This window comes from Lichenostomus cassidix, chromosome 2 (assembly GCF_008360975.1).
Source record: "Lichenostomus cassidix isolate B80296 chromosome 2, HeHo_3.0, whole genome shotgun sequence".
Taxonomy (NCBI): domain Eukaryota; kingdom Metazoa; phylum Chordata; class Aves; order Passeriformes; family Meliphagidae; genus Lichenostomus; species Lichenostomus cassidix.
The window spans coordinates 78,115,612-78,135,313 of NC_139482.1; the positions used below are offsets into that span (position 1 = coordinate 78,115,612).

The following is a 19,702-nucleotide window of genomic DNA, read 5'->3' on the forward strand; positions in this document are numbered from 1 at the left end:
TTATGTAATAAGAGAGCTTGACAACAATAATCAAAATGTTTCAAACTTCTAGCTCTGTAATTAAATGCAACATCTTGTAGTGTTTTCTGCTGATACGACAAGACAGTTCCATAATAAAAATGAACTACAAATACAAGAATAGGTACCTGTAGATATCTTTTTTTGTGCCTGACTGTTACACCATGTGCCACACAGGAGCCAGATGGAGCCAAAACCCAAATTTTCCTTGGTATGATTTCTCTTTAGGGAAGGGGATAGTTTCAGGGGTTTTTAACGAAGAAAACAGAATGGACTGTCTAATAAATTTGTTTTAAGAGAGCAGCTCTTAGGAAGGAGTGCTGTACATAATGGCTTTTTTATTTGTTTCTTTGTTTTCCCAAATCAATATATTAAAGGAATTTGAACATTAGATCTGCTTCCTTTCTTGTACAGTGCAAAGTTACCAGCAGTAAGTTTCACAGTGGTTATTTCTGAACTGTACTCTCTGCATGAAAAAGCTGCATATGAGATGACTGACTTTTTTTTTTTCTTTTTACTATTCTTGCCTCTTTTTCTCCCCATCTCATCCCCTTCCCCTGTTTATGAACAGTGACTGTCAGAGCACACTTAACTGGTTGGCTGATGACTCTGAAGAAGACATTTGTGTTGGCACCCAGCTCAGTGCTGCGGATTATTGTTCTCATCACCAGTCTCATCGTGCTGCCTTACTTAGGGTAAATCATTACTCCTCACAGAACCCATGGCTTTGCTTTCCTCTTCATTCCTCTTCCCTGTCACTTGATAGCTCAATTTGCATAGCTCAGAACATTTTCCCCAAATACTAACTGTGATACAAAGCCTAAATAGTACCACTGTCTGGAAAAGAAACATTTACAACTTTACAAGCGTGACTGTTCTAGACAGGCACAATAGTGATGTCCCTTTGGAAAAAATACACAAATGTCAAAGAGGCAAAAATGTGTCCTAAGGGGAATTTATTTCTGTGTTACTAAACACTCTGATAAGAAAGCTAATGGAAGAATATCTTGTTTATAAGTTAAATAATCTATTCTACAGCTCTCTGTACAAGACTTTAAATTCTTAGCCCATCATTTGATTCAGGGTGCTTCTTTTACTAAACAGTGAAGCCATTAAAAAACAAACGAGTCTTTTAAAATACCAGTTATTCCCTCTGGCAGTGTGTTACGTCTTTGAAGAAAATATTTCTATCAGCAGATTGGTTCTATATGCCAGTGAAAATATAATTATGAATCATGCATTCTCACCCAACAATGACTGCTTTCTTTCTATGCCTCCAACAGAGTTCATGGAGCCACTCTTGGAGTAGGATCCCTTCTAGCTGGTTTTGTAGGAGAATCCACCATGGTTGCAATAGCAGCCTGTTACGTCTATAGGAAACAGGTAAGAATTAGTCTCTGTGGGTGAAAGCAGGTGGTGAATATAGTGGATTTTAGTTCAAACTAAGAGTACACTTTAGAAATGTAACCCCCTCACTTTGGGGTTTGCTTCCCTGTTAAGTCTTGGGAGTTTGCAGCTTGCAGCTTGGAAACTCTTTGGGTTGAAATAGAACCAAAAGGTACTTTCCAGCTGCTAGTGGGCATCTAGGCCGTGGGACATGCTGGTCTGAAGTCAGAGAGCTTCTTGCTTCTCAAAACACTTGTTTCATGGATATCATGTCCTTACTGCCACCAGTTTTGCAGTGTATATCTGCTACTACAGTACAACATACCCACATCTTTATGTAGGTATAGGAACTACTCATCCAAGTTTACAATATGTGTATCTGTATGTATGCAGAATCATAAAATCCTAGAATCCCAGAATGATAGAAGGGTTTGGGTTGGAAGAGAACTTAAAGTTTCAAGGAGTTCCAGGTTCCCTGCCATGGAACGGGTTATGCAGTGTTACAGAGTGTATACATTTATATCTGTACATATATACTATGTAGTACATATATATATATGTAGATACACTTTTATTTCTTTATAAAACCAGCCCTGCTGAAAATGGACAAAAAGTACAGGTGGTTATGGTTTTTTGCCATCTAGAGGAGTGGCTTAAAACAAGATATACTCCTGCAGCAGTTGATAATAAAAGCTTAAATATAAATAAACAGGCATATTTTTACATATTTCAAACACTACAATCCTGCAGGTACAGAGTAGTAGTGATACATGGATTTTGAAGAAGAATCCACTAAATTAAGTCAGACACAGGATCAGTATTGGCTGGGTGACTGGGTACATAGCAGTACCTGCATGCTGTGTCCTTTCAGTTATGTGTTCCAGGCACTAGGTCCAACTCCCAGCAGAACCAGCAAGGTGTGTACATCATTCTGTAGTACAGAAGGACTCTGTGGATGGGAACAGAAAACATAATCTATGCAGTGACTTTTTTTTAATTAGACTTCTTACTAAGTGCCAAGTGGAAATACCCACCACTTCTATTTTTGAAAAAAAAACCCAAAAACTACAGAGGATGGAATATCTAAAAGCCTTATATTGGAACAACATAGAAACAGTTTTGATATGTGTTAACAGTGCTGGCCATGGCAAGAGATCAAAGTGTATAAGGTTCATAAGACAATAGAAGAATCATAACCTCTGTCATGATTAATTTGTCATGTTTTTCTTGAGAACCAAAGAATAAAACTTGTAGACACTGAAATGGCTTGTCTTGACCTATGGTTTCACATTCTCATTGCTTGTTTGTTACCATAGTAGCTCACAGAGTCTTTTTGGCTAGGGACATTGTGCTTAATTTTTCTCAGTGGTGAGTGCAGTTAGTAGGGGTAATAATTGTGCCAAACTAATTCATTCTTTATTCGATGTGACACTGGCAGAGCCAACCAGTAGCTCTGTACACTAAGTTGTTCTCACCTGCCATTGGAGAGCTGCAGATCAAATGTTGTGTAGACACCTCTGAAAATTTGGACTCTGATACACCCATCTCAGCTGAATCAGTAATACCTGTGGGGGATATTTTGTCAGCTGTACAATTGTTTTCAGTAAAACTAGTCAGCCTGCTGAGAAATGGGTAATAAGGAACAGATGCTTCAACTTGTTTTGTAGGGGGCTGAACACTTCTTAGCTTTACTAATCCAGGACATCCTGGATGAATCATAGGACTCTTGAATGACCTCTTGCTCCTGCTAGCCAAAAATACTCTAATATTACTTGGCCTTGGTGAGGCAAGGGATCACAGCGGATCAGCAGTTCCAAGAAAAGCCAGAATGCTCACATTTTGTAAAATTCCTGAAGTTTGACATTTGAGAAATTAGGTTGCCACCTCGTCTCCCTCCCGAGAGAAGCTTTTATTCTCTCATATTTTGTTTTCCTTGTTTTTTTATCTTAGTAAAAAGTCTGTGATGTAAAAGATTCCAGATGCTCTCTTCCCTCCAGTCACGCTGAAGCCTGTTTTGGATGTTGCTTAGCATAAGAAATGCCTGATTGCATTTATGTTAGAAAGGAGAGAGCTGAGTCCCAGAAAGGTTATGGAAATCTTCTGAGTTAAGCCAAGTTATTAGTGGCAAGACACAAATATGACACAAATATTATAGTTTTTAATAACATACTCTGAACCAACCATATTCTCACCTCACTTCTCCCAGTGTCCAAAGTTGGTGGGAGTGTGTTGATGCGCAACTTACTGAGGTTTCTGGATGCTTGTTTCAATCTAGAAAAAGAAGAGGAATGAGAATGAGACAGCTGCAGAAGGTGAAGACTCTGCAATGACTGACATGCCTCACACGGAGGAAATGACAGACATCGTAGAAATGAGAGAAGAGAATGAATAATAAATGGGATGCAATTGTTCTCTGCAGGGACGATTGGAGTGACGCTTCAGCATCTTGTCGTCTCTCATACTTTTTTGTTTGTTCGTTTTTATTTTTGTAATAAAGAGGCCTTGATTTAAAAGGTTTCAGGTAAATTCTCTAGCATACTGAGTATGCTCTCACTGATGAGGGACCTAAAAAGAGGTCTTTGCTTCTTTTTTTTTCTTTTTTTTCTTTTTTTTTTCCCAATTGAATTTTTTTTCTCACTCCATGCAAGCATAAAAGATACAATTGCATCACTGTAGAGTCTTCCTTACTTATGCATCCACCTTCTCTGGACAATCTGCATTTGTCAACCAAAGCCCTGCTCCTGTGCGCCTGTGTGTGTGCAGCCCTGCGCTCGCGCACGCACGCCGCCATGTGCCACTGGCTCGATGCTACTGCCATAACCCCACTCCCTCCCCTCTCTCCTTTTCCTTCCTTTTCTTTATGAGAAATGGAAAAGAAGTTTGGAATACAGAGCTTTATTTTACTTGCTTGAAAATGACTTTGCTACATAAACTAATATACTATGGTGAACTATATCTTTTTGTTTGGCCTCGTCACTAGAGCTTATACTGCACAGGGTACAAGGCAGGGAGGAACGTGTGAGTCTCCACATACAAAGTGGAGAAAAACAGGTTCCTCTCTCATGTTGAAAGTGTGTGGATGTGTATATGCACACACAGGTACATGAACGGAGACATACATATATATATTTATATATATATGCATATGATAAATGAAATACACACAGGACAAGAACTCTATTTAGCTTTCATTCCATCAGAAAGATAGGAATCTTTTGAAAAATATAAACATTTAATTCAGAATTTCCTTGAATCATGAAGTCCCACCTTTCATATAATTTTCTTTAGGAAAAAAACCATGCACTTTCCTCTTGTGAAGAGGGTGATGGGAACTGATAGACTTCGACTGTATTTGAATAAAACAAAAATAAATATTGACAAGCTTTACCAAAGTTCTTGTCCACTGATCTAACTTTAATTTTTAAAGGTTGATTTGTTCTCTATAATTATTTCTGGTGCCTCTATATTAAAAAAAAAAATAAGATCAGATATTGTATGCAGGATACCATGCTATATCATGTTACTACACATAGTTCCATGAATTTTTTTATATAGAGATGTACACATGCTCACATGTGTGTGTGCATGTGTATATATACTTCTATACACATGCACACACACACACATATGTATGTTTTGCTATAATGTATTTACCTATGCAGTAGATAAAAATCCATATGGTGAAGCTCAAGTACTGATGGTCCTCCAAGCTGAAAATTAGGGACTTTGAGGATCTTTTGGCTCCAAGGAAGCGCCGTGTGGGAGCAAGGAACTGCTCACATCAGCCTTGCGGAGCTGTGCTCGGGGCAGGGCAGGGCCAGGCCTGTGTGCTCCGTGTGCTTGTGGCTGGAGTGCGCCTTAAATAACAGCATGAGCTCGGCTGGGAGACTCCAGTTGGGTGGGAATGAAGGCTGTGTAAGAGGTGAGGGAAGCAGGGAGGTTTTGGGTGTCACCGATGCTGCTGTGGCAGCAGCTTGTGTTCATGTGCTCTTCTGTGTTTGGCTGCAGGGCAGCGCTTGTTACCGGTCTGTAGTAGCTTGGGTCCTTTCAGATTTAATCATGTCAGAGTCTGGAAACCATTATCCTTCATCCTATATCCATAAATCGGTTAATTTAAACCTTATTTAGTAAAAGTATATTTTTCTAAGTTGTGGAAATTATTATTTAATTGTGGACAAAGTCTGTTCCTAGATTTATTTGCCAGGTAGTCCCAGCAGTCAGAGAACTGATCAAAACTAAACATTACTTTAAATGTTTTATCAATTTATATGTGTATGTAGACATACACATGTGTGTAAATATATATATTGTATATTGTGTACATTTATTTTAAACTACAATACGTTTCCTATTTTTCCAAGTTCAGCTAAAAATGTCTCTACAAAACTACTGAGTTGACTAGTAACCAGTTATGGCCATCATGAAAGGCATTGTATCAATGAAGTTTACATTTTATTGGAAAGATTTGTACCAATTTGTTACATGTGCAAATATAATAAGAAAAAAAATGTAGAAATTACTGTGTTAACTGACACATTTGCAAAATCAGTTTATGCTTAATGAGCAGTGGCACTAGGAAGGTAAGACTAAAACCAGTAACCATGTTTTCTGTGCCACCACAGGGTAAATACTTTTTGACAGTAGTTGAAAAAAAATATTTTTAAAAAACCCTCAGACAAATTGATGTGTGCAGTACGTAGACTGTACACATTCATGAATACAGGTTGTCAAACAGTCATATGTATATAATATGTATATAGACTGTTACAGATCACAGTGGCCATTTGAGGTCTCCTCTATTCATGTAGTTTTGGTTTCTCCAGTACATTTGTATCCAAGTCCACATGATGCAGTTTTTCAGGAACAGTAGAGATGAAGCAAGAAAATATTTTTGTGTAATATTTCTTTTGGTACATGACTAAAATTCAAACAGCAGTATTTTAGAAGAATTTTGAGCATTACCAATGTAGGTTTCAAGGTAATGGTTGCACCAAAAAGTAAAAATTTGAAAACAGAGGGTAACACTGAGGCTTGTATTTTAGATAAAAGACGAACAAATATAAAAAAAAAATAAATTATTGGTCATGCAGAGCTAAATTAATGGCACTGTAAAAGATAAATTTTCAATTGTGTGTGTAATACTAGTTCTTTACTTTGCAAGATACTGAATGAGCACAGGAGCAGTGGGATTTGGGCAAGAACTGAAGCAGTGACATAAGGACACATGCATTGCGTCTCTTTCTGCTTCCTGTGGGTCATGTATTCCTTTAGATTGCTCTGCTGGATTAACAAAATGTGATGACATTTCTGCAGGGAGTGGGTCCCAGCCAGCCCCTCCTGCTGGCCCAGGTGCTCGCTGGTGGGCAGGCAGGGTGCTCAGTGAGGAGGGAGCTCTCCCTCTGTCCCTTGCAGACGCTGGGCCTGCTTCTGGGACTGTTGGCAGGAGCTTCAGCAGCCTCCTGAAACCTCGCTGCTCCCAGTCAGTGGCAAATTGAGCTGGGCCGATGAAGCAGCCAGTGTGGTGTGCTACAGGCTGGCAGTGGGCAGACATCCTCTGTGGCCAAAGCCCCAGTCAGCATCACTGGTTCTAGTGTCTCTATCAGGTAGATGCTGGTACATGCCCTGTCCTGCACCTCTTCCTTTACAAAAGTACTTTCCTGAGTTCTAGTAAAATGGCTTAGCTGTCTCTCTCTTGTGCTATTGCTTATGAAATGGCTATCTATCTCTGTGGTAGTTATTTTGCAATAGAAACCCCATTCCATTTCTGTGTCAGAGAGCTGGAGCACCGTCATCTCAATGAATTCATGTGGAGACTTGGCCTTTCCAGGCTGAATTACATAATTGAAGTTACAATAAAAAGAGGAAAAAGTTGATCTGCATCTTACATCCTATATTGCAGAGCAACTCACACAATTGGAAGTAAGAGCAGAGCACCAATAAGGTGTGGATTAATGTTCCTTGGCTTTTAATAAGTATGTAAATTTGTGTTAACTCATCTTGAGCTTTCCTTTTTCAGAATTAAGAGAAAAAACTGCAGGTTTTTCCCCCTCACTGCCCTAAGCAGGCTCTCATGCTCACCAGGCACTGGACTTGATGGACAAAGCTCTGCATTTCTCAGCCAGTGCCTGAAGCCATTTTAGTGCAGCAGCAGGTTCCCAGGCATGGGGCAGTCCCACTCCCTGTCCCCCCTGGCACAGCCATTCCGGGCAGGAGGGCTCAGTTCCCTGCTTGTTAGATAGAGCCACCCTGAGTGAGAGGATTGGGTAAGTAACAGAGAAGTCTTCTTGTTTTCTACTCATTTTGCTGCTAAATATTTCCTTTGAGCAGGAGATTTATATCTGGCTCTTGCTCGGTGTTCGCTGCAATCTGCAGCCAGAGAGGAGCAGCCCCAGACAGAGGGTTGGCTGATGAATGCAGCTGATTCAGGGCAGGCCACGGCCCACGAACAGAAACCTTTTGAAGGCAGGAGCGCCTTCTTTTGTGGGATGGCGCCTCGTGCTTAAAAAGCAGGGAGAAAGGATGCTTTCAGGCCCGGGCAGCCAGAGGCGTCGGGCATAGTTTTGTGTTGGGCTGCAAGGTGGCAACGGGAGCGGAGCATCCTGCAGTTTCAGCATCCCAGCCCCTCTGCTGGTGGAGTGCAGGACAGTGTAGGGCATGGCAAGGTGGCAGGATGGGCTCTGTCTCTCACCAAGCTCTTCTGGTTGTGGCATGGTTGGCACAGGTTTGAGAGCAGCTGGTGTTACCTGCGGAGAGTTGCAAGTAACTTTTCCAAGTAACCCTTGGAAAGCCATGCATATGGATATGGGTGTGTGTATGAGAGTGTTGCAACAGGCATGAGTGTTGTGACCTTTGTATAGCTCCTTGGAACAAGGATTCAAGTCGAAACATGATCTTAGTGTGGGACAAACGCTAAGCCATTTTTTTAAAATTGCAATTTAAAGCTACATAAAAGAGTGAATGAAACAGGAGACCTTATACCATTAAGCTAAAGCATGATTTAGATCAGTGAGCTGGAATGGAAGAGAAAGAGGACATGCTGGAAATCTTATGGGTATTGTATATCCCTCCTAAAGACAGCAGCATGGTTTGGAGATAAGGGAATTGATGGGCAGAAAACACCAATTCCCTTCAGCTGCCCTGGAGAGTGAATGAAGGATGAGGAGCAGTGTGTCCTTGTGACACCACTTCTAAGTTTGTTGGTTTCCCAGTAAAGGAGTCTTCAGAGACAGGAGTGTGAAACAGAAGATGATTCAAGCTGAAATAAACCAGCATGCAGGATTATAATGTGCAGTAAGGAGGCACTACGTGTCTTCCAGTTTCTGACAAGGCTGCACTGGGGAAATGTCACATAAATATTAATTAAACAGTGCAAAATTATCACCATTTTGGTAGCAAATTGGCATGTCCCAAATACCAGCTTAACCATAAAATGTTAGGATTCCCTTCCCTCATTCATGTTTGGTTTTGTACTAGAACTCAGCAAACCATCTGCTTTGAAGGGAAAACGTCCCTGTGGAGGGGGTGCAGTGCAGAACACGCCACGGGGACTTGTGGTAGAATCCCAGGTGGGAAGAGGAGCTCTGAATTTATTCTGTGCCCTGCAACACATTGTATAGCAGCCTGTCAGTGTCAGGAAAAAAGGCAGAATTGTCAGCTTAGCAGCAAACTTGGTCCAAGCATGGTCACAATCTGCAGCAGCCCTGCAGAGCAGCGGGAGGGCATGGGATGCAGGGTAACCCTGGCTCCTGCTCTGAGCTTGGGCTCAGGCAGCTTGTGTGGATTTGCTTTGGAGAGCCAAGTTCAATTGTCAGTGCATAGATGCAATCCTCAGCAAAACCACTGCCAGGCTTCTCAGTAATTGGCACCTTCTGAACAAAAAGGCTAAAGACAAAATACGGGGGCAGAGAGATCGAGCTTTAGGCTCGGCTTGGAGCGCGGACTTACACAGAAGGGCATTTTGGCTGCAGTTCGTGCAAGTTAATTGTAGGGTTAGAGAGTGAGCTTCACTCTCAGCATTTCATAACCATGACATCCAATCTATCTCAGTGAAATAGAAGAATGGCAGTATGTTTCTAGGTGCTCTTTTGTCTGTAATCCCAAGGGGAAACTTTTCTTCAGTATTACCAAGCCTTGTCACTGTTCAAATCAATTTGTTAGTTTTACCTCATTATTTTCTGTCATTCTAAGTGCAGTGTCTTCAGACATTTTCTCATTTTCTTCTGAAGGTTCCTGCTAGGCTTATTTTGTCTGTTGGCATTTTGAGAAGTAAAATGTAATCGTCATGCTGACTGAATGTCAAGTAACTCCGTGATTAAAAAATAGCTTACAACAAAACTCTTCTTTGATGGACTGTTTTTTACTTCTCATTTGCTAAGCTGAAAAAGGAGAGTCATGAAGTGGAAGGAATTGGAGGGGTGTCTTTATTTAAAGTCAAGAATTAAATATGTAACTTGAATTATCAGTTCATTTCTTAACTGCAGCCACTTTGTGACTTTCTAGTGAAAGACCATAAACCAGACTTTCCCAGCAAAGTTAGCACTGCATACCCAGAACAGTGCAGAGTAGTTTGAGGCATGCAGGCTTCATATATTTCACTACTAAATGTATAACAATGAGTTGAAAAGCCTGATCAACAGGGGCAATCCATTAAGTTTAAAATTAATCTGGACATGAGCATCCTGGTCCAGTATCTATGGTGGCCCTGCTTTGGGTGGAGGGGACTTAAAAAGAGGACTGCCTGCAATCCTCTTTCAACCTAAATTGTTCTCTGATTCAGCCAGGAACCTAGAGAGGTCCCTTCATCTTAAAGGACTTAAGATTGCTTGCCTTTTTTTAGGCTTTTTCTTCAGGGTTGAGAGACCACACCTACTAGGGGTCTACAATGTAGCTATGTGAGCAAAAATGTTGAGTTGTATGGATTCTTTTGCTGATGACAAAACTTTGGTATTGCAGAGCCAGCTTTACAGTACCCTCCCACCCTCTGGGAGCCCACAATGAGAGCAAGACAAAAATAAGCTATTGTATCTTCAGATAAAGTATTTGAGTACTGTACTGCTCTTCTCCCATTAAGTCTCTAACCAAAGCTGCCTGAAAACAGCAAGCAATTGCATTTATTACTTGCTTCTTCCCACCTCTCTTCGTGTGCATCATTCAGCATTTAGAAAAAAAGCTACCCTTTCTCATAATTCCCCTTTGTAATCAAGGTAATGCAAAGTAAATACTTACATTTACATAATAGAATGGCTTGGCCTATCTGCAAATGAGAGCGTATAAATCCCCTCTTAGGAAAGGATGTAAAAATTGGAACATCAGCTTTATCCAAAGTTCAGAAAAAAACCACAACAAAAATGCAAAGAAAAAATGGCAGAACTGAAAAAAAATTAATTTCATTAACTTTTAATGAGATTATTGCCTGGGTGGCAAGTAAGGTGTATGTATGCATTCTGTATGCATTCTGTATGAATTCTGTATGCATGCAGAAAACAGCAGAGCCTGGAACTAACATTCATTGCTCAGTTTTGTAGTTTGCTCTCCAAAGCAAATGTAACTCTCATTTTGTGTCCTATTATAATGAACAAAAAGTCCCACCTAAGCTGTAATGAAACAATTGGAAGGCTACAGGCAATAAGTTAACTGGTTACTTAGATCAACTGATTTTATCCGCCAAGTTTGCAAGCACCACAAAATTGCAAAAGCAAAATCTCAAAAAAAGTTAAAGGTACCTATTTTTGTAGATGACATTCCCTTGCTTATTACCATCAACAAGTTTTTTCATTTGGTTTCATCAAAATATCTGCAATGTCTTTGTATATTTTTAAAAAGCAAATGCAAGACATAACCCATGTTTTCAAATGGCAGAAACAGCCCCCACCCTCATAAAGGCAATCAAGCTCAAACCATGTCAGGTTTTGATCTTTCAGAACATTGCTCTGTCTGCTCCCTTATTTTAGACCATTTCAATTATTTTGTGGTGTTACTGCCTCCACCTTAGTTTTGTGAAGCATGGTGCCCATGGAGGGTTTGTGGTAAGAGACCTGAAGTTGGGATTGCAGGTAGTGCCAAAGCCCCCTGCGCTGCTTGTGCTATTTGGCAGGGCATTTTACCACCACAGGCCACAGAAATTCAAACTGGACTGGACTCTTTCTGGTGGAATGGCTGAAATGCATTTCATGGGGTTTGGGCAGCACAACTTAACAGCACTCCCTGTGAGGAAGCCTTGCTTCACCTGCATGGGACAGAAAGCTGCTGGAAGTGCCTGAGGAGGAGCACATGTGAGTGTAGAAGAGTGAGTGAGTGTGTATGTGGACAGAGACAGACAGATGGCTGCAAATGAATGAGCTGAAGTGTCTTTTGCAAGCAACCTGCACTGTTACCCTGCAAGGACCTTCATTTATTGTCTCTAGTGAAAGGTCGTCTGGCATTTAAAGTTACTGGGCATCTTACTAGATCCTAGTTACTAGAGAAAAACAAACTTTGTAGTGCTAGGAGCAAAACAGAGAGCAAACTTTGTCACTCCTTTTTCAGTGGAGAAGCCAGTGTCACACACCCTGCTCTCTCCATCTTTGTATACTTGAGCAGGGTGAGCCATAGGGTCACTCTAGACAGAAACTGTATACAAAGGTTGAGCAAAACCTTAAGTACAAAGCAGCAGATGAGAATTGTTTTCTCTTCACAGCAGAAGTCATCATGCAGGAGAACCAAACTGTGTAGAGGTAACTCGCAGGAAGTCTCAGTTCTGATGCAGTTTCTGAACAAAAATAGCTTTGACCACATCATGCAAGGTCAGATTGCGCCACTTGTAACATAATACTACAAGGACAGAAGGTTCTCCAGTCTCAGAGGGGTGCTATAAGGATAGCATTCACTAATGCTGGTGGAAGATGCTAGGATACTACAGGGAACAGTGTCACAGAAATGCCTAAAAATACTGAATTCATATTTGCATGTTCTAATTGTGCCTTCGGGTTCTCTAAAATTGACTTGTTTTTAGTTTTATAGAACAACTTTTAGAATTGAGAGTAAGTAGTAGTGTCTGGAAGCAGAATACTTTGAAAAAAGGCAATGCAAAATCTGAAGACTCTTGCTCAGGAAGGAGGGGAAAGGAAGTTTGGGAGCCTTATCTTTTCCCACCCTGGCCCTCTGACCATGGATTATGCTGCAGGACATCATCTTGTTCTGTTCTCAGCAGGCTAACAGTGCTGAAGAGGCAAGAGCAGTAGCTAGCCACTTTGCCAAAGCTGCCCTGGAATTAAGGTCAATTCTCTCATCAACACATTTCTGTAGAGAAAAGGTCCCATTTTCAGTTTGTTTCTGCAATTTGAAGGTATATCTGAGAACTAGGCAAATGCATATTTCACCTAAGAGGTATCAGTGGGTTTTCATTTCTTTCAGAATATCTTTCAGCATCAACATCAGATTCTTTCTTAGGATAAAGCTGTCTTTATGCAAAGCAGTGTGCCTAATAGCCATCCTCAACTACTTAAACAAGTCAATTTTGCAAGGACTGTATGTGTCAAGCCAGAGCACTGTTTGGAACTACAGTACAGGGATCCTAGATTTTAAATGAAATGTTACCTCATGCATCATTTTCTATCATACTTGTAGAATTCCAGTTGGTTTATCTCAAAATAGATGTTGTTTTCTGTAATTTGTACACATGCTAAAGCTTCTAGTTTGTTTTTTAATGACCATTTTTCTTTGCTTTAAATATGTGGGTTTTCTTTAAACAAAAATGAAAGTTATAACTTTGTACATTTTTTAAATGATTGCTAAGGTCAGAAGTATAAAAGTATGTGTTGCATTAAAATTGAGTGCTGTTTATGTATTTAACAAAGATGTATGGTTTTGCATTGTTAAAAAGAATGATCCATGCTTTCTTTGAGGGGGATCTGTGCTCCAATATTGTCCAATAGCTTTCATATTCTAATTACTTTAATTAAAGTTCTAACAGTTTGCATATGCTTCATGATTCTGATTGCTTCTGTTTTATTAATTCCAATAATCTGACATGGTCTGAAATACTCTTCTCATTTGGAAGAGACAAAATATACTTCCTGGTGAGAAATTAATCCAACACGCAAATTGCTTTTGAATTATGAGCATGATGCTGCCAACTTCAAGGTCTTAACTTGAAGTTAATGAAATCCAAAGGTATCCATCAAATGATGCAAGACAAGCTCTTTATTTCTACAAAACTTCCAAGTGTTGTTGATATGGAAATACCATGGTCAGAATACTTTTTCCATACCAAATCAAATACTTTTATCATTCTTGTTAAACAGACACTTGATATTTAATAAGAGAGCATTATTCCTATCAGGCCAAGGCAAACTCAAATGCCATGAGAAGATTTATGTCACCAAAGCTGTTACATGAAGCTTCAAAAGCATTCTTAATCAAAAATATTTTTTATTTTGAATGTGTTCCTTGAGCAATGATTGGTCAAATAACCAAAATGACAAAATATGAGCCACCCAGAGCCAGTGAGAAGACTGCTTTTTAGTGTTTTGACACTTGAGCAGCCACCAGTTTTAAAACAGTCTTGGAGAGGTAGCATGGTAAGACTTTGCTCATGGCCCCCTGGGATGCTGCTGCCTCAGCCCTCCGTGCACTGGTGCTCAGCAGAGATGCAGCCTTGGGGACTCCTGAGCCTTGTCAGCCCTTCAGTTCCTGTCTGCTTCTTCTTGTTGGGCCTCTATGGCCACCGTCTCATCCCTGGCAGCTGTGGGATCTGTGGCCACCTCTCATGCCTCTGGCACCTGTGCCAGGGCTGGGAACACAGCTCTGTTTCTCTCGGACCTTGGGGCAGGGCTGGCCAGGGGATCTCCACAGAACTCTGAACTGGCTCTCACTGTGTCCAGCTCCCCCATCCCACTCTCCAGCCATGGCTGGAGAAAGGGCTGGCTTATGTCTGGTCACATTCCTATCTCAGACTGGGGATGCTGAGCAGTGCAGAGAACATAATCAGGGTATCTACACTGGCAGATGATCTGTCTCTTCCCTTCTCCCAGGCATGCACTCGCTGGCTGCTGCACCTGCTGGCTTGGCTGTCCCGTTCACAGAGTGGGCCCTGACCTTGCCCGAGCCCTCCCTGCCCAGAGCACTGCCCTGGCAGGAGGCCATGCTAAAAATAAAATAGGGGGGGAAAAACTGGGAGCTTGGATAGGGCTTAGAAAAAGATACTGCCCTTGTGCCTGCTGGTTCTCTGCACTGGCTCGTGCGGGCAGGCCAAGGGAGCCAACACCGCCATGGCTCAGGAGGCCAGAGCCTGTTTGGAAGCACGTTTGGGAATTCCTGCCACACTGCTTCCTTTGGAGCAGACTGAGCAAGGCCAAACAGCACAAACAGATTCACGTGGCAGCATGTTTGACATTTCTCAAACTAAACTTTCTCTTTTGGGGTCTTAGTAGGCTTTATTTCCCCCTTCCTAAGCAAGAAATGGCCTGATCTGAAGCAAGTAAAAAGTAAGGCATGCAGTATGAGGGCAAATAATATTACTTGACCTTAGCTTGTAATCTTGAAAGTCTCCACTCCCTAGCTCCCCTCATCAGCCCCTTCTCTGACTTTTCCTCCATTAGTAATGATGATAATTAGCTCTTCCATTACCGATATATACTGAAATATAATCCATTTTATTCCCCTAAAGGGCATGCACAGACCTCAGATGAGAAAGTGCCCAGCCCCAGGCAGAAACATTCCCACTTGTGGGTGTTACTGCACAGTGTTTGCTTTTGTGCCCAAAAATCAACGACAAAGTGGGGGAATGCAGCTCTGCTGGAGGCCAATAGCATCCGTGCTGCTTGGGGGAAGACCAATTCTGTGCCAAGGAAAAGGGCTCTTTACTGCAGACAGGTAAAAAAGTACTGACACTAACAGGTTTGGCTCTAAGAGGGCGGAAGCCTCACCATTGCCTGTAAATGACACTTCTGAACGAGCATGTGTTGGAGGACTGCAGCAAACACTCTCCCAGTCCCTGTGACATGGAGCGAGACCTCCAAGGAAGAAAACCAAAGCCTGAGTGCTCCTTGACTACCCAGGAGAGAGTCAAGCAGCAATCATTAACTCCCTGCACAGGCTGTTCTGCAGCTGTGAAAAACGGGCCTCCTTCCTCCATGTGACATAAGAACCGTGCCTCATGAGCAGACAAACATTTTCCCAGCAGCTGGAGCTAGTGCTCCCAAACCTACAGCCAAAATAGATTGCTCTGAACTGAGCCCACCTAGCAGAAGCAGGTGCTTAATTCCCACATCATCCAGTGAAGCATTTCATTGAAGAACCAGGGGTTTTGGAGGCAACCAATGATAACAGTCCCTGCAGTGCAACAGGACTGCCTCGACAATTGCAGATCTTATACCTTGTACCCTAGCTCCTCAAAGGAAACACCATTATTTCCTTTGAATTTTCCAGGCTGTTGTTTTACATCTTTTTGGGAAGGCAGACACATTTGGGAATAAGCATCCAGGGTGTGGGGTGTTGGGGGGATGTATTGATACCTGGACCTTTCATCCAAGTATCTTACAAAACAGGTGATTGTGGAAGCTATCACAGACTTTCTTTAAACATCCCTAAGCATTGCTTCAATTTAATTTTCCTTTTCCTCTTTGTTTTTTTTTTAATGTTTCCAGCCACCTACTACCTCTAAAAAATCAGTATTTAGTGTAATTGAAAGAAGTTTTATGTTTGCAACATGGTTTGATGCGACAAAATCCAGAACATCTGAGTGCAGAGAGCTCTAAAGAGGGCTCATTAGTAAATGAACACCATGGAACCACTTGATTGCCTAAAAGCAATGTTAATATTAGATACTAAAACTAGTATGTGAGAGCCATGTGCCATCCCCTGTGGTAGTATCAGCAGGAGGTGCAGGAGGCCAGTGGTGCTCTGGGTGGGTGTTTTTTGGGGAAGATCTTAGGGGGCCTGAATGGAAGATGAGAGTCTGAGGCTCACAGAAGGAGGCAGCTTGTCATGTCACTGTGCAAGTGCTATTTAACACAAGGGAAATAATCTATTTACTCACTGAAATTGAGTGGTTTTCTTGCTGTTTTAGTTGTAAACCCTCCCTTTCCTCTATGTTTTCAACCCTATTAGCCAAGCAGCTCAACAATGACCCCAGAGAAGAGATTTTATTGATTCTTCTGTCCCCCTTTTGAATATAAATTCAAAAGACACACTCAGGTGGGAGAACAGAAACTTCTCTAAACTGCTGCTTGCTGGCTTCCTGAAAGGAACACAATTCTCCAAAATACAAGTGCACTCATGATGCAATTTGCTGCACCCTGGCACAGAAGCTGAACTCTGGCAACAAGAGATGAACCTGACTAGGAGGACAAGAAGCAGGTTCTCACCTAAGCTCTTACTTTCAGCTCTGCAGAACCACTCCTTGAGTGAAACATCCAGGTCTTCTGTATAAAACAAAGGCCAAAATGTTTGTGCAATACTGGGAAAAAAAATTCAAAGTAGAGGGCTCTGGAAAGAGTTTGAGTGAAATGGCCACATTTTGCAGGTTTATACCCCATCCCATACATCTTTCTTGCTCAAAGTAATTTATTATTCCTCTTACCTTGTATGCAAAACTAAAAAAATTCTTGTGATGCAGAAAACATTCAGAAACATGAGTACAGTAATAGTTCAGCAAGTGGTCCACCTCTGAATACATAGGCTATTCAGTTTTACAGTGAGTATGCCTTCCAGCTAGAAATTATTTTTGTCATCTCAGTAAGTGCAGTATAAGCAATAATATTCTGTTTTTAAAGTTGCCTCAAATCTTTTTAAGTATCTAGGCTACAACTGAGTTTTCCCCCTCTATAATAAGGACAGTAAAAATAAAATATGCTTTGTGCACCTTCAACTGCAGTTGGAAACGAACAGGTTTATACATTTTAAAACTTATTTGATTTACTCTTGGACAGTGTGAGAATCTCACCATTTCTCACCATACATTATATTAGACACTATATAGCCTCATGTTTGTGAAGCAGGAGTAAGTTATCCTAGAACCACTGCTCAGGATTCACTCCTACAGAATGATTCTGCCTATGTAGACTCATATGCCTTAATACATCACCTGAAGGTTTGGATGAATACATAAATAAAACCAGATACTTAGCAGCCAAAGAGAGGGTTTGCTACAAATTTCAACTCCTACTTGCAGATTCTTATTCAAGTTATAAAACAGGTGAACTACTCGATATTCAAAAAACTAAAAACCTAAAGGCCTGAAAAATCTCAACGTTCTTAACACTTCATTTCACAGTGCTCCACATGTCTTCAAAATGTCTCTCACCTACCTCTGCACTAATAGCTTCAACTAATATATCCTGACGTGCAAGTCTCTAGCGGTAAGGCTTGATGCTGCTAAACCGTGTTTTTTTGAGATCATTAGATCACAAGGCAAAGCGCAGTAGATCACTAGGTCACAACGCAAAGCATTTTGGCCGTACCGTATTTCCTCAGCACGATGGGTATTCTGTATCACCCCCGCGCCCTGCGTTTGCGGAGCACCGCGCTGAAGTGACATCAGCCAGCAGATGCCCCTGCTGTGCCTCGGGAAGGAAGGCAAGAAAGGGCTCCGGGTGCCACCAGCTGGGCCGTGTGGGAGCCTGGGCGGTCCCTGCGTGCTGTCCCCTGGCCTGCAGGGACACCTGGCGACAGACCGGGAGGGGAGGCTGGGCTCGCCCTGCGGGGGAGGGGGACAGTGGTGAGGGGCTCCTGGGCTCCCTGCAAAGCCGCTCAGAGCCCGGGGGCGGCTGCGGGCCAGAAGTGAGCATTGCAAGCCAATGGTCTGTGAAATGCCACAAGACTGTTTCAAGATGGTACTTGTTTCCTCATTATTGTAGCTGCCTTTTCTCTCTCTCTTTTTTTTTTTTTCTTTTAATAAGATGTGTGGGTGCTCAACAAGATCTAAGAAGGGCAGTGTCTGAATTCTATCCCCTCCCAGAATGCCACAAACACTTGCAGAATGATCTGATTCTAGAAAGGTAAGAGAGATGGGGTGCAGGAAAGTACCCACCATGTTTAGCCTTCGTAAAAGCACAATTTCAATAAAATGAGGGGGTTGGGTTTTTTCAATTAAAAAAAAAAAAGATATTTTTCAGACTGAAAGCCTGACACTGAAGAGCATGTGCAGAGGCCATCTACTACAGTCCCTGCAGCAGCTGCCTGCTGCAACAGCCCAAAAGAAATGCATCCTGTCAAAGACCTGATGGGCAGGCATCTAAAATCACCACCCCAAACCCCACAGTTCCAACAAGGGGCAAATTGGGCAGACAATCCCCTAGAGGAGACAGTGATCACAGTCCAGTGTGCCCTTTCTTCCTCAGCATGCAACAGCATTCTCCCAGTAGTCCTGATAAAACAATTTTTAGCCAGTACTGTCCGGTTCTTCAATGGCTCAGTACATTTCAGGATTATTTTTTTGCCATCCCAACGACTTACACAGAAGTTGTGAATAGAGGTAAGAGAACTCATCAGCACCCAGCCAGCAATGAGTGCTCTGGGGAAAGGGGACTAGAGCCACCTTGTTTGAGAGGCCTCTACCATGCTGCACTTTCCCTGCTTCACTTTTAGCTCTGTGGAATTAATAATATTTCCTTTCCATTTCAGAGAGCTTGAAGTTCCTCCTCAAGAAATTAATAAATGGACATATTCTTTGACTGTGTCTGGCTTGGAGCACAATAGTTAATGTCACAGCACAAATATTCATTGCAGCAAGCTTCCAGAACATGCTGCCTGTCATGTTCCAGCATTAAGCAAAACAGGGAGCATTCATGAAGTACCTTTGGCCATCTTCAGACATTCTTGCCTGTCCTGCCAGCTAGCATAGTGGGAAAACAAACGGCAGTCTTGTCTAGAAGAAAACAAGGTGCAGGAGCTGCACAACCAACACCATTTATATACCAGGGATACAAGATGATGAAGTGAGCCCTGCACTCGATATGCAGTGCAAGAGCTCCCTCTCCCCACTTCCTTCAACATCTACATGCCTCTCTGACCACATCCATCACCCAGGTGAGATAAAAGTTCCCACATTGCTCTCCACCCTCCTTCACTAGTTCTTGATGAGAGGGTTGTGGCTGTCACTCAAAAATACACTTGGCCACGGGGTGGCCAAGCTTTGGCTCAACTATCTGAATAAAGGCACAGTCCTGAACACAACACATCAGGTCCTGGCGAGCTCCCACAGGACACCATCAGGCTTCTCTGAGCCACACCCAGCCTTGGGCTCAGACAGATTGCTTGCTGCAGCACCAGGTATCCATTACCTTTGTAAATTACCAGGAAACAGAATAAACGTAAAATA

General features: G+C 42.0%; 1 protein-coding gene across 2 annotated transcripts in view; it reads left to right on the forward strand.

Annotated features, from left to right (window-relative positions):
* The window catches only part of ANKH (ANKH inorganic pyrophosphate transport regulator), a 105,563-nt gene extending 92,194 nt beyond the window's left edge, over positions 1-13,369 (forward strand). For both annotated transcript variants that reach the window (XM_085052123.1, XM_085052124.1), the window contains exons 10-12: positions 590-713; positions 1,302-1,401; positions 3,680-13,369. In XM_085052123.1, the coding sequence (XP_084908249.1) occupies positions 590-713; positions 1,302-1,401; positions 3,680-3,796 (341 nt within the window). In that variant the 3' untranslated portion in view covers positions 3,797-13,369. The remainder of the gene's footprint in view (positions 1-589; positions 714-1,301; positions 1,402-3,679) is intronic.
* Positions 13,370-19,702: the final 6,333 nt, after the last annotated feature.